Genomic DNA, 13423 nt, shown 5'->3' on the forward strand with positions numbered 1-13423 from the left:
GTGAGGGTAAGTATCATCTCCATTTTATAGACATGACAACTAAAGCACAAGTGTTACGTGACTTGGGTAAGGATCTAAAGAGAGTCAATAAGTCAGGTTTCTGCATCCAATCCTAGACCAAACTACTTTTCATGGACAGTACATTACACTCTTAGGATGCTAGTCACAAAGCTTGTTCTCATGTACACCACCATTCAGGTGCTTTTATAATTCTGTTGCAGATACCCCCATGCTGGAATTTTGTCAATTCACATGTGCCAAATGTAGAATGTTTTTCTATAGAACGTATACAATTTAGGAATATTTCTCAAAAGCTTCTTACATGCAGCCACAGGTTGAACTCAAAGGGTCTCCCACCCAAGAAATGATGGAGCAAAGATGGGGAGTTAATTTTGGAGGGACAACATTAAAGCCAAAATAATGTTTTTTGCATTTGAACTCTTAAAAAGGGTGACCTTCAAATCAAGGAAATAACAGGCCCAGTGCAGCTTCTGCGCTGGGCAAGCACTGGTGCCAGAGCAGGGAGATGCACATGTCAATCCTGTCAGCTCTGCCTAAAGTTTATATTAACCAGACAAGCTACAACTGGAAACTCATCTTTACAGGTGATTCAATCTGAAATGTTGGCATAGCTGTGATGCCCAGGTGGGGGGAAGATCACTGGCTTTTGGGAGGTGGAGGGTGGATGTATATGTACATTGTGTTAGCAATGTTCATTCTGATTTTTGGTGGTTTAGTTAAATTATTTTCCTTGAGTTCCATATAAAATCTGCCCACCCCTCACTTCTGTGGAGGGGGCCCCAGGGACCATGAAGGTTTTTTAGGGGCTGTCAGACAATTTTTAACATTCCAAAATCCACTTTGGGCAGTGGCAAGTCTTGATTCCCTGCTGGAAGCATGGCAGCCAACCAGACTCCAGGCATGGATCTCCCCCCTGGAAGTGAGGTACCCCAACCGGGAGCAGGAAGGCGAGAAGACCAGGGGGCAGCTGAGGTCCAGGCAGGGATTTGTGTGGAGTTAAGAGCACTAGCTCTCAGCCCCCCTCCCCCACTTCAGTTGATGAAAGTGCTCATGGTGAGTACATGTACCACCGGCAGAAGGAGGGTAGTGTGGACATCAGCCACTGCAGTTAGTACTAACCTAGGTTGATTTAAAATTGTAGCGTGGACATGCCCTTGGTTTATTAATAGCTTAGCAATGGCATAAGAAGCACATTAGATCACATAGAAGTGTAGCTTGTTGATCTTATTAAGCTCACTTGAAGGCATCCCAACCTTCAACTTTATGTTTTTCTTGCTATCCACCATTAATGCTTACTTGAGCCTTTATTGCACAGCTGCAGATATACAACAGCAAAGCAGATTTTATAGCAGTGCTAGAGTAGAATCTTGTCAACTGTACAGTCATTAATCAAATGTTCAGTTAAAATTAGTATGTTTCAAATCCCCTCCAGAGGCATTCAATTTAGACTGGCTGAGGGTGAATATGGAGCATCCAAAGGGGAGACTGTGTATTAAGCATTGTTCCTGTTCACATGACAGACTGGAAACAATATATAAACAAAACACCTGAAATTCAGAATGCTAGGGACTAGAAAGTTGCATTTGGTCCCTTTAGATAAAATAAAGAAATACCACCACTATGTAAGAATTTTATTGTCTGCCTGTAAGAAGTAAAAGCACTTTTCTGATTTGAGGTAAAACCATTAGAAATAGTCTAAAAGGAGTATAAATGGCTTTAAAAAGCAACAAAAAGCCTATAACTAGTTTTGCATTAGCCTAGCCCCTCCCCATGTGGTTCATATAATAATATTTTAGCAAGCTACCTGTGCAAACAACTGTATTCTTTGTTTTAATGCGTAGTGTTACAAAAAGACAAATGCCATCAAAGTGGTTCTCAGGGTATGGATTGAGAATAGTCATTCTGAACACACACGGTCTCAGGTACTTTTATACAGTGCACTAGTTGGTGTTTACAAAAGCTGCTGACCTCATGGAACACTTCCTATTTAAGAACAATTTTGTCTACTTTACGGACTGTTTCCCTTTTTATTTGGTGTAAGCAGCTATGCTCTGTCTGCTTCTCTGCCTAAATTTTATAAAACATTGGGTTGCTCTGGCAAATAGGGTCATTGGCAACAAAGGATTTTGCAAGAGGCTTGAGCTCCCATGGAGCTTGTTTTCATTCAAAAAGTACACAGTAGCAGCAACACACATCAGGCTAACACACATCATGGGCACCATGAAGAAAACAGCTAAGAAACTACACAATACTTTGCCTTTCTATAGCACTTTCCACTGGAGGATCTCCAAGCACTTTACATGAAAGAACTGAGGCTCAATCCCCTGTGAAGTAGATATCCTCCTCCTTTTACCAATGGAGAAACTGGAGCATAGAGTTAAAGTGATTTGGCTAAGCCTACAGAGCAAGTCTGACTCTAGGCCTGTGCTTAAGCCCTCAGAGCACTATTAACCTTTCAGTGCAGGAATATACCTATTGTAGATTTGCAATGTTGTCTTGAAAGTTTACTGCCTAAGGATAAAACCCACTTGCCCACCCTTTACCATGGTACTAAAGAGTTAAAACATTACTTTTGCTTAAAATATATTACATACATACAGCAGGCAAGTGGGCAAGAGTTCTGCATGGTCAGCCTATTGCAAAAATCAGAAACTTTAAACCAGACAAGGTAAAAAAGAACCATTGAACAACAGTCAACTCAAAAACAAAAAAGCGCTCTGAGGGGGAAAGTGCCTCTCATGAGGCAGAGGCCTAAGTGAATAGATAACTTGAAACATGTCCTGAAGGCCAGTGAACTCAGGGTCTGTTGGACTAAGAAGGGAAACAAGCTAAAAAGCAAGGACCTACACTGACTTGCTTAATTGGATCCAATAGCAGCATCTGACAGAGTGGGAACGATGGAGAACTACAGAGCACGCCCAACATGCAAGCAAAAGTGTTTCGGCAAGGAATGCATTCCATGAGGGATCAGTGGGCCATTAACTCCTCGAAATTTCCACTAACAAGCTGAAATATTTCTTCAGTATCTTAACAGCATGTTGACCCTCCTCACTGGGCAAAGGCATTCTCAGTTCCCCCTTCTGGTAGGCGACTTGGTTACTCAGTAAGGAAGAACCTGCTAAAAAGAAGCCTGGATGTGAGTTATAAGACAAAGTAACAGGCTAAATACAATTCTAGGGCCTGCTCTATCCTAGAAACTTGCTGGTATAGTAATATCAGTTAGGGGTGCCATGTTTTTTCAAATGATACTTCTATACCAGCAAAAGCACTGGTGTGGATGCAGCTGTATGGCAATAAAGTGCTTTTGCTGGTACTACTTATTTTGTTCTGGGAACTGGTATGAACCGTACCAGCTTTAGCACTCTTGTGCTGGGATAAGCTGTGTCTACATTAGGTGGTTTGACAATAAAAACTATACCAACAAATCTTTTCTAGTGTAGACTAGGCCAAGGAATCAATAGCAGTCTCCCCCAACACTGTGCCACACACACCCCTCTCTGGTTTAATTTCATCTGGATTAAATTTTGGAATCAGTCCCTAGAATAGTTTTGCGAAGAAGAAAAGTGAACAAACAGTAGTCATAGCTGAGTCATGCCCCTCCCGAGGTGGGAGGGGCAATTTATAATCAATACCAAAACTTCTGTAACATTTCAGATATGCTTTACAGGTAAACACAACAAAAATCATTAATCCAGTTACGTGGCTGTGAATAAACATGGAGTACGTCTTCGCTGTCGCTGGGAGGTGTATTTCTGCACCAGGCAGACACATACATGGTGGCTTTGATCAAGCTGGCATGCTAAAATAATGTGGCTGCCATGGCACAGACAGTGACTGAGGCTAGCTACTCAAATACACAACTAGGATCTTGGATGGGGTTGTACTCGGACAGCTAGCCTGAGCCACTGTGGCCACGCTGCTATTTTTATCATGTCTACCCGAGCTGGGAATTAGCCTAGCCATTCATCAGTCCTTGAATAATGACATGAGTACCTAAAAATGATATAGCCTCTCTGAACAAAAAGAGGATTTTTTTTTTTTTTAAAAGTATTCATGTTCAGTAATTCACCTATAAGCTTGCGGTAAATCTTTAAAATGTCAGTTTTATCTGCTATTAAAATTATTATTTATGTAGCACCATAGATATGTATGATGCTTTATGGACATGGTCCCTGCCCCATAGAGATTATAATCTAAAGCCCACATCCTGCAAGCTCTTCCATTGAGTTCAGTGTAGCATAACTACTCATATGTGTAAAGTTACTCTTAGGCTTAAGTGTTCGCAGGATTGGGGCCTTAGCCATTAAATAAAAGCTTTTTTTTATTTCAACCGACTCTGATGGAAGAAAAGCAGAAATAACTTTAGTACAAAGTTGCAGTTCACTTTTGCACTGTCCTGGTGCTTTTTGTCCTACAGAACATTCAGGTCATGCAGTTTTTATGTAAGAAATTTAATCTTGTTTATGTTACTGGTAAATTTAGATTAAGAACGGTTTTAAAAACAATCCAATCACAGCAAGTCTGTACCTTTTCTAATTACTGTTGATATTACAACTTATAAAACAGAACTGGAATGTTACAAATGGTCCCTTAAGATACAAAAATATTGTTCCTCACTGCATTCTCTAGTCTCTCTTTTGATCTTTAGCGTCTTCTTTTTCTTCTTCATCTGAGTATACGGTGGGTTCCTCTCCTTCCTTCAGCAGTTTGCCAACGTAGTGATACTTAACTGTAAATTGAGAAAAAGCACAGAATACAGATCATTCCTTTACCTTGTGCAACCTAATGTTTTCACTAAAGCAGACAGTGGTTAACATAGCATTAAAATTAAAATCAAGAACCACCAATTCTACCTTTGTTTTGCACACTGACAAAAGTGACTGACTTGCCAAACCATTCCTATCGTCATAACAGGTGATATTTATGTGAGAAATGGGCAAAATAAATGCAAACAATACAATTCTTCTCCTATTGCCAAAACAAGGAGTGACAATGTAAAGCCATTCGCGGATACTTTTGTTACCCACAACCTCAGGTCTCATGTTCAAAGGGAGCCAGCTATCACAGTGAAGAAATGAAATCACCATTTTGGGGGTGAGTGGGAAAGAATAACACCCCCGTTTCCCCCTCCCCTCCCATTACACTTGCCTATGCCAGTTCTGGAAGCTGGCATCCTGAGAATGTTCTTGGGGAATGTCAAGAAAACCTTGAAAGGTTTAGATTTGCAGAGATTCATGCTGTGAACAGGCACTGGGAAACAGGAAAAATGTTCTTCCCACCAGCATCAGAGATGGCACTCTCTAGTGGAATTCTCTTTAGTGGAATTCTCCCACTGTGCACCCAGACAAGCCTTACTCCTGTTAAAATACTTCACAAGGAAATATCTAAGTAGTAAGACATATGCATAAGGAGGAAGGTTATGAATCAGAGCTCTCCTTATCTGATGCAAAGCCTTTTAGCAAGTGAAGGGAAATCTCTTACTATACTCTCTCCTATATTATAGTTTAAAATTATATGAATTTAAAGGCGAATATTTGCATGATCTGCTAGAAGTTTGGGAACTACATTAACAACTGCAAAGTACTAACGCTTCACTCCTGGAAAGACCGATTTAAATGCTGGTTTTTGGTCACACATGGTACTAAGAAAAGGAGGACTTGTGGCACCTCAGAGACTAACAAATTTATTTGAACATAAGCTTTCATGAGCTTATGCTCAAATAAATTTGTTAGTCTCTAAGGTGCCACAAGTCCTCCTTTTCTTTTTGCGGATACAGACTAACATGGCTGCTACTCTGAAACCTGACATATGGTAGTGTAATTCTGGTGTCTAGGACACACTTATCATAAAACCACCATTCAACGTGACATGATTAACAGCTTTGTTCAAGACAGGATGAGTGTCAAAATAGCAGCTGTGTCTACATGAGGAGGTTTCCCAAAATAGCAAATTAGGAGCAAAAAAACCCAATAACATTATCTGAGGAAAGCTTGGCTGTTCATGTTGGACACCAAATTAAAAACAAAAAACAACCACCTTTTAGTTCTCATTGCACAAAAAATACGTTGTTCCCAAAATATTGATTATTTGTGACTAGGGGAAGTGATACTGTGGAAAAATATCCTTGTCTACATTTGCCCCTACATTTTTTTTTACTCCATTGAAAGGTTTTAACCTTAGAGGATTATTTCCTTTTCAACTATGTCTTTTAAAAGAACTTCATTATATTTAGGCACATTGAATAGATTATTTTCACATGTACTCTTTAGAAAGCTCCTTGACAGAAACACAATATACAACAGGAACATATGAAAGTTAACTTTACAAGTTGATCATGATGAAAATGTCTTGTCTACATCTGACTCCAGACTGACTGCTTAATGTAAAGTTTGTATAGGTTTCTGGTGTGAAGACCATGCTAGCAATGAGCATGTCAGAAACCGCAGCTGTGAAAGGACAGACAAATTACACTTAATGTTGTCTGAATGTAGGTATCTTAAGACTTAAGGGTTATATGCCATATGCATTTGTAAGTATCTTACACCAGTCTAATAGTGGAAACACTGAATCAGTTCAGGTTCTAGACTTTAAAATTTAGTCTGATGTTTTTGTTTTAACACTAACCACCATGCAGCCAGACTCCTAGTAAACTTTAATGGTCATTTTCTAGACCAAGTGTATATGGAATTTCCATTACATGTTTCTTACTGAAATGCTTGTTATATAAACAACACTTACAGTCTGTTTTATGTAAATGAAAAAAAACACCCACATAGCGCTTTCCTGGTCTAGAAACCCAGGTTAAGTGTTGTGCAGTTAATATTCTTCACCAGGAAGGTATTACTGTAGTGGATCATTATATAATAATCAAACTCCTGGATAGAAGAAGCTAGCTGAGCAGTTTCCAACCTACAAAGTACTGTTTAAAAAAAAAAAAAAAAAGACAAAAACCGGGACCACAGAGCAGCTAGAGCTGCTATATTTACATTGGAAGCCTTTAATACTAAGAGCTGCAAGCATAAGAAAGGCCATACTGGGTCAGGCCAAAGGTCCATCTAGCCCAGTATCCTGTCTTCCGATAGCGGCCAATGCCAGGTACCCCAGAGGGAATGAACAGAACAGGTAATCTCAAGTGACCCATTCCCTGTTGCTCATTCCCAGCTTCGGGCAAACAGAGGCTAGGGACACCAGCCCGGCCCATCCTGGCTAATAGCCATTGATGGACCTATCCTTTATGAATTTATCTAGTTCTTTTTTGAACCCTCGTTATAGTCTTGACCGTCACAACATCCTGTGGCAAAGGTGGACTCTGCATTGTATGAAGAAATACTTCCTTTTGTTTTAAACCTGCTGCCAATTAATTTCATTTGGTGACCCCTAGTTCAAAACAGAAGAGTACTGCCCAGATTTTTTAGATCATTGTATATTTATATCCAAGCCTCAATAGACAACAAAAGGGATAACTGCTTTAAACTTATTTTGTTGGCAAAGTGTCCGGATGTGAGCAAAGGGCAGCCTGTCTCCCCTAATCCTGGGGCTGCCATTCCTGAATAATGCTGCATAGATAATTTGACATATACAGAATTTATTAATTTCACTCAGTATTCAAAGGTGCTTAAATGATTTTTCAAAATGCAAATTAGGCTTCTGAAAGTCACTTAGAAGCTTCTGCAAATTTTACTTCTCCAAACCTTGTTTTGTAAATGCCCAAAATAAGAATAGGAGAAACAAGGAGTACCAAGTGGAAAACATCTAGTTTCCCCAGAAATAAGCTTCGTTAATTCTTCAGGATGTTAAAAATACAAAATGCTCCCATACAATGCCAACTAAGCTTAACTGCCTTATAGGAACACTCTCCATGTGCAACCAGGTTAATTAAAAAGTTAAAAGCAGTTTCATTCCCTGCCATTTTTTTTTTTGGTAGTTTTACAGTCAGATTTTACTATTGGAAAAAGTGGTTTAATCTCTTCTTTCTCTGTAAAAAATCAAAACCAAACAAAAATACCACCACCCAAATAGGGGAAACTGACATTTTTTTCTCTCTAATCTTTCAGTTTTAGAAAACTTAAGTGTTACAATAAAGCAGTTGTTCCCAAACTTTAAACAGCCTGCAAACCCCTCTCACTAAATTGTGAAATCTCATTAACCCCCTCCTAAAAATGAATATTTCCAGGGATTTAAGTTTAAATTTCCTCCACACTCAGTGAGGCTCTTACCGCTGGACCCCATTGACCGCCCCGGTCAACTGAGCTCCACTGAGCTTAGGCTGCAGGTCCCGATGACCACTGGCCCTGCTCTCTCTGGGGCTCGGGCTGCCAACCCCATGCGGAGTGCTGGGGTTCAGATTCCTGGCTCCCCCGCTAATGGGGGCAGGGCTCGGGCTGCCAGCCCCAACTGCCCGGCCCTGCTCTCCCTGGGGCTCGGGCTGCCAGCCCTGCAACCAGGTCCCACCTGCTGCCTCCAATGCCCGGGGTCCTCTGGCTGCCATGAGTGACATTTTTCTGGTGAACCCCCTGTAATGTTCTGCGAACCCCAGTTTGGGAACCACTGCAATAAAGGGTACCATATTTTCAGATAGAAGTTTGTTTGTAGCGTTGGTTCCAAGATATTAGAGCGACAAGATGGATGAGGTAGTATCTTCTATTGGATCAACTTCTGTTGGTGAGAGACAATCTTTTGAGTTTATACAGTTCTTCTTCAGGTGTGGGTCAGACCTGAAGAAGGCGGCCTTTTTGTAAGCTTAGGTCTTTCCCCATCAGAAGCTGGTGTAAACAACAATATTAACCTCACCCACCTTGTCTCTTAGACACGTGATGTACCGTATTGAATGTCTTCACCATTATACACAGAAGCTAGCTACTTCACAGAGAGTGGATTTGAAATTGCTTACACATGAACTGTGATTCCCAGTCTCTCAGGGTCTCTTGCTGCGTAGCATTGAGATCAGACAGGTCATCATATTCATCCTTCAGAGCCTCCTTATCCAGACAGAATGTGGCAAGACCTCTGGATGCATCCCTTCCAGCAAAAATTCCATATGGGCCCTCTTTAAAATAACAAATGTCGGGATAATTACAACATTGCTGTTTCTTTGAGGACCACGTACCAAGAACCAAATGACATGCTGATCCCCTGACTTGAATCTTATGTTGAAATCCCCAAATAAGATTTGTATTGTAAAATTTGCCCTATTTTGTAATATTGAGCCAGATATTTTCCAGTACATACACACCCAACCCCCCCCCCCCCAAAACAAAAACAAGAAACACTACAAGAAAACAGAATCACTAAAGAAGATACTGAGCATGCTGGGACATCAGGAAGAAGAGACAAGTGCTGGTGTGTGGAGGGCATGCAAAAGGGAGCTATGCACAAGATGACAAGAAGCAAATGGCTTTCTTGGAGCAAGCCCGAGACATATGGGTGGCACCTGTAAAGACAGCAAACAGGAGTCAGTTACGTGGGAAGAGGAAAGGAGAAAGGATTCAGAAGTCTGATGAGATGGAGTGCAAGGCAAGCGTATAGCTTTCTGACAAATCCTTCTGGCTTAGAGAGTTGACCCATGGAAGAAGGAGGACCTGAAAGGTGATTAGTTGGCTTGAGATATGGAGGAGAATCTTAACAGGACCCTACTCCAAGGATAGCAATCAGGCTGGAAGCAGGTGCTTAGTAAATATAAAATTTACACAAAATGCATGTAATGCATAATGATCCCAAGGGACTGATGTGTACATGTCACAGTGGGTCAGAAGTATCTTATCAAGAGGGACTGCTGGTACACTTCATCAATCATTAACTTATGTGCAATAGTAAGCAGAATGTTTTATCAGTACAGAAGTAACAGAAAATTTAAGATAGCACATGTTCCAATGATTCAGCTCTCTTAGGAGGCATTAATGTAACACCAAAATCTGGTTACTTTAGTGCCCACCTGCACTGGGGGGGAAGAAGCCTTTTCAGATTTCAATAAATGGAATCACTTTCCTTTTCATACAAGCAGAGACCCAATTTCATGACTACATTAATAAATTAGACATGGTACACAGCCTCTCATGTTCTCAGATATAACTCACGAGTAGGTTTTTTAAAGCTCTCTGCTGATAGAGAGCCACACATTCAGATCAATCATGTATATTACCTTACTGTTCTAGAACTTAAAACCCTACTCCTCTTTACACCACCCCCCCCCCCCAGCCCTCAAGCACCTATGGGGCATGGATCATCTTTGCATGTGTTTGAACAGCACAAGTGGGGCTGTGATTTTGATTGGGAACAAGTATCATAAAAATACCTCTGTGTTACTATATTATAAATATTAAATAATAGAACTGTTTCTATCAAAAGGGAATGTAATGATGAAATCAACAAAAGATTTCACGTGCTGCGACCTATGGCATTACAAAGGAAGGTGCCAAGTGAGTTGCATGAAGTAAACAAAACTGCCTGCCCCATCAGTATAATCATTTAAAGCAGGGGTTCTCAAACTGGGGGTCGAGACCCTCTCAGGGGGTCACAAGGTTATTACATACACACATACAGGGGAGGGGTCGCAAGCTGTCAGCCTCCAACCCCAATCCCGCTTGCCTCCAGCATTTATAATGGTGTTAACTATATTAAAAGTGTTTTTAATTTATAAGAGGTGGGGGTTGCACTCAGAGGCATGCTATGTGAAAGGGGTCACCAGTACAAAAGTTTGAGAACCGCTGATTTAAAGAGTACTATAAATGTGCATGGAGCTTGACAAAAAAAGTGAAAGAAGTAGATATACTTTGAGTGTACACAACTAAAATACTTGGTTCTGTAACCCTAATGATACAAGTAAACCCTTACTCACAGGAGAAGCCCTGGTTATGCCAATTAGTTTAGGTGAGTAGGAGTTGCAGGACTGGCTCCCAACTTCATGACCGCATTATTATTATTATTACGTTGTTGTTGTTGTGGTGATTCTTCAACAAAAAAAAACTTCAAAAACAGACTCCAAGGAGAGACTGCTGAATTGGAATTAATTTGCAAACTGAATACAATTAACTTAGGCTTGAATAAAGACTGGGAGTGGATGGGTCATTACACAAAGTAAAACTATTTACCCATGTTTATTCCCCCCCATTGTTCTTGTAAAGTGCTGAAAATGGCCCACCTTGATTATCACTACAAAAGGTCCTGCCCTCCCCCCTCCTGCTGGTAATAGCTCACCTTTCCTGATCACTCTCCTTACAACGTGTATGGTAACACCCATTGTTTCATGTTCTCTGTGTATATAAAATCTCCCCACTCTATTTTCCACTGCATGCATCCGATGAAGTGAGCTGTAGCTCATGAAGGCTTATGCTTTAATAAATTTGTTAGTCTAAGGTGCCACAAGTCCTCCTTTTCTTTTTAGTTGTAGTGCTGTCACCTCCAATTAGGCATAAGTTCACCAACTCTGATGACAACCCAAACCCAGAGCCGCTCAGAAGAAAAAGTGTTTTTCAAATAGGAAACTCTGGCAGACAGCATATATTGCAAAATCCCGGGGCGGGGTACTTTCCCCCTTAGAGACCACCACTGCCTTTTACTTTGGCCCCTGCCCCCCACCAACTTCCCTCACATTGGTAGTTTTGCCTTGTTACCTAGGTGTCTCCTGTGCTCTGGACAGAGGCACTGAGTGTTGTGTAGCCTACTACACTCACGGAGAGTACAGAGTAAGGCAGTGATTTGAGTTGTGTTCAATCAGGCCCTGGGAGTTGCCTGAGGGGCTGGGCTTCTGAACTGCAGATAGAGGACACAAGGGCCTCTCCCCCCCACAATTAAGTGCCCCCAGTATAATCCTCTCCACAGACTGGATCCCAGTTACATAGGGAAACAACAAGCAAGCAGCAGATGGAGGGAGAAAGGGTTGGGGATTTCTGCGAGGTAGATGGGAACATATTGAGAGAGTCAGAGCCCAAGGCCTCTCCCCCACACTCCTCCCCAGAGCCTCTCCTCACCCTCACTGCACCTCCCCCGGTCCCCACTGCACCCCTCTCCCACACTATACCCCAGTACCTCCCCCTCATCCCTACTACACCCCCCCATCGCCGCTGCACGCAGCACCTCCCCCCACAGCTCCCCAGAGCCTCTCCTCACCCCCACCTCCCCTGGTCCCCACTGCACCCCAAGTCATCCCCCTCATCCCCACACTGCACCCCAAGTCGTCCCCACACTGCACCCCTCTCCCACAATACCTCCCCGGTCCCCACACTGCACCCCAGCTCCCGGTCCCCAGGGCCAGCCGCCCCCCGCACGCACCGGGCCCGTAGAACTTCCTGGCGCGGCTCACGTCGAAGACCTTGCCGCTGATGGCCATGAGGATGCGCGGGTCCTGCACCCCGTCGTAGGGCCGCAGCTGCGCCAGGGTGAAGTCGCGGCGCCTGAGCTTGGGCGGCGGCGGCGGCTCGGCGTCGTCGGGCTGGCGCGGGGCCCGCTCGCCCCGCAGGATCTGGTAGAGCAGGAAGAGGCAGAGGCCCAGCAGGCTCAGGTTGAGCGGCGAGCTCAGGATCTCCAGCAGCAGCCCCCCGCCGCCGCCGCCCTCCTCCGCCGCCGCCGCCGCCGCCGCCTCGTCTTCCTGGGCCATGGGCTCGGCTGGTTCCGCGGCTCGCCGGGCTGCCTCTGAGCGGCCAGCGGGGACGGGGAGGAGCAGCCAGCAGGGGCCGCCCCTCGCCAGGGAGGAGGGACCTGGGGCTTCCCGCCCAGGCGGCTCCGAGCCCAGCCAGGCCCGAGGCCGCCCCTGCCCCGCCGAGCTTGGGCTCGAGTCATAACAGCCGGGCTTTGGCCTGGCTTTACCGGGACCGTCCTGAGTAGTTGCGGGGGGGTTTTGTCTTGTATAGGCGCCTATTCCTCCCCCCACATCTGGTCACCCTATGGCCAGCCGCAGGGCCAAAGGCAACCCTGGGCGCCTGAGCAATGCAGGCTCCTGGTTTCTTTCCCTCCCAGTGGGCTGCTCTGTAGCCGGGGGACCAGATTTCCCGATTTTATTTGGGGCTGTTTCTTAAAAGGCCCCTATTTACACCCCCCACACACATCCACCCCCTCTGTCCTGATTTTTCACACTTGCTATGTGGTCATCATACTCTTTAGTCACCTGTTTTCTCTCATCTTGTTCTGGGCTGGTAAAGTTTTTGGGACAGGGACTGTCCTTTTAGCTGGTGTACTGCACAATGGGGTCCTCCTGGGCCATGACTGGGGCTCTGGGGGCTACTGCAGTGTAAGTAGTTACATGCACAAAAACTATATTAAAGTTACAAAGCCAAGCACTCCAAGAATGCCAGACTTAAGGTTGTCTTTGGGCTAACTCAGTAGTAACGTTAAGCATACACTTACAAAGTGTTTGTAGGATCAGAGTTTACAATCTTTACTACAAGATGATTTTTATTCACTTTATCTT

General features: G+C 43.5%; 1 protein-coding gene across 2 annotated transcripts; it reads right to left on the bottom strand.

Moving 5' to 3' along the window:
- Positions 1–1637: 1637 nt before the first annotated feature.
- Positions 1638–12665, bottom strand: PGRMC1 (progesterone receptor membrane component 1). Of its 2 annotated transcripts, none has more exons than XM_077826549.1 (4): positions 12289–12665; positions 8912–9067; positions 4639–4750; positions 1638–3136 (listed from the first exon to the last, which is right to left on the bottom strand). In XM_077826549.1, exons 1-3 carry the CDS (start codon positions 12611–12613, stop codon positions 4647–4649), a joined length of 585 nt encoding a protein of 194 aa, XP_077682675.1. In that variant the 5' UTR covers positions 12614–12665; the 3' UTR covers positions 1638–3136; positions 4639–4646. The 2 variants fall into 2 exon arrangements, with proteins under 2 accessions (XP_077682675.1, XP_077682674.1); XM_077826548.1 differs by having other exon boundaries at positions 1638–3139.
- Positions 12666–13423: the final 758 nt, after the last annotated feature.

The sequence above is a fragment of the Eretmochelys imbricata genome, chromosome 9 (assembly GCF_965152235.1).
Source record: "Eretmochelys imbricata isolate rEreImb1 chromosome 9, rEreImb1.hap1, whole genome shotgun sequence".
In the NCBI taxonomy this organism is placed as follows: Eukaryota; Metazoa; Chordata; order Testudines; family Cheloniidae; genus Eretmochelys; species Eretmochelys imbricata.

Coding starts and splice junctions, on each gene's coding strand:
- PGRMC1 (XM_077826549.1), bottom strand. CDS start 12,613: ATGGCCCAGGAAGACGAGGCGGCGGCGGCGGCGGCGGCGGAGGAGGGC. Junction 9,068..12,288: donor CAGGAAGTTCTACGGGCCCG/GTGCGTGCGGGG, acceptor GTTATTTTAAAG/AGGGCCCATATGGAATTTTT. Junction 4,751..8,911: donor CTGGGAATCACAGTTCATGT/GTAAGCAATTTC, acceptor CTCAATTTACAG/TTAAGTATCACTACGTTGGC.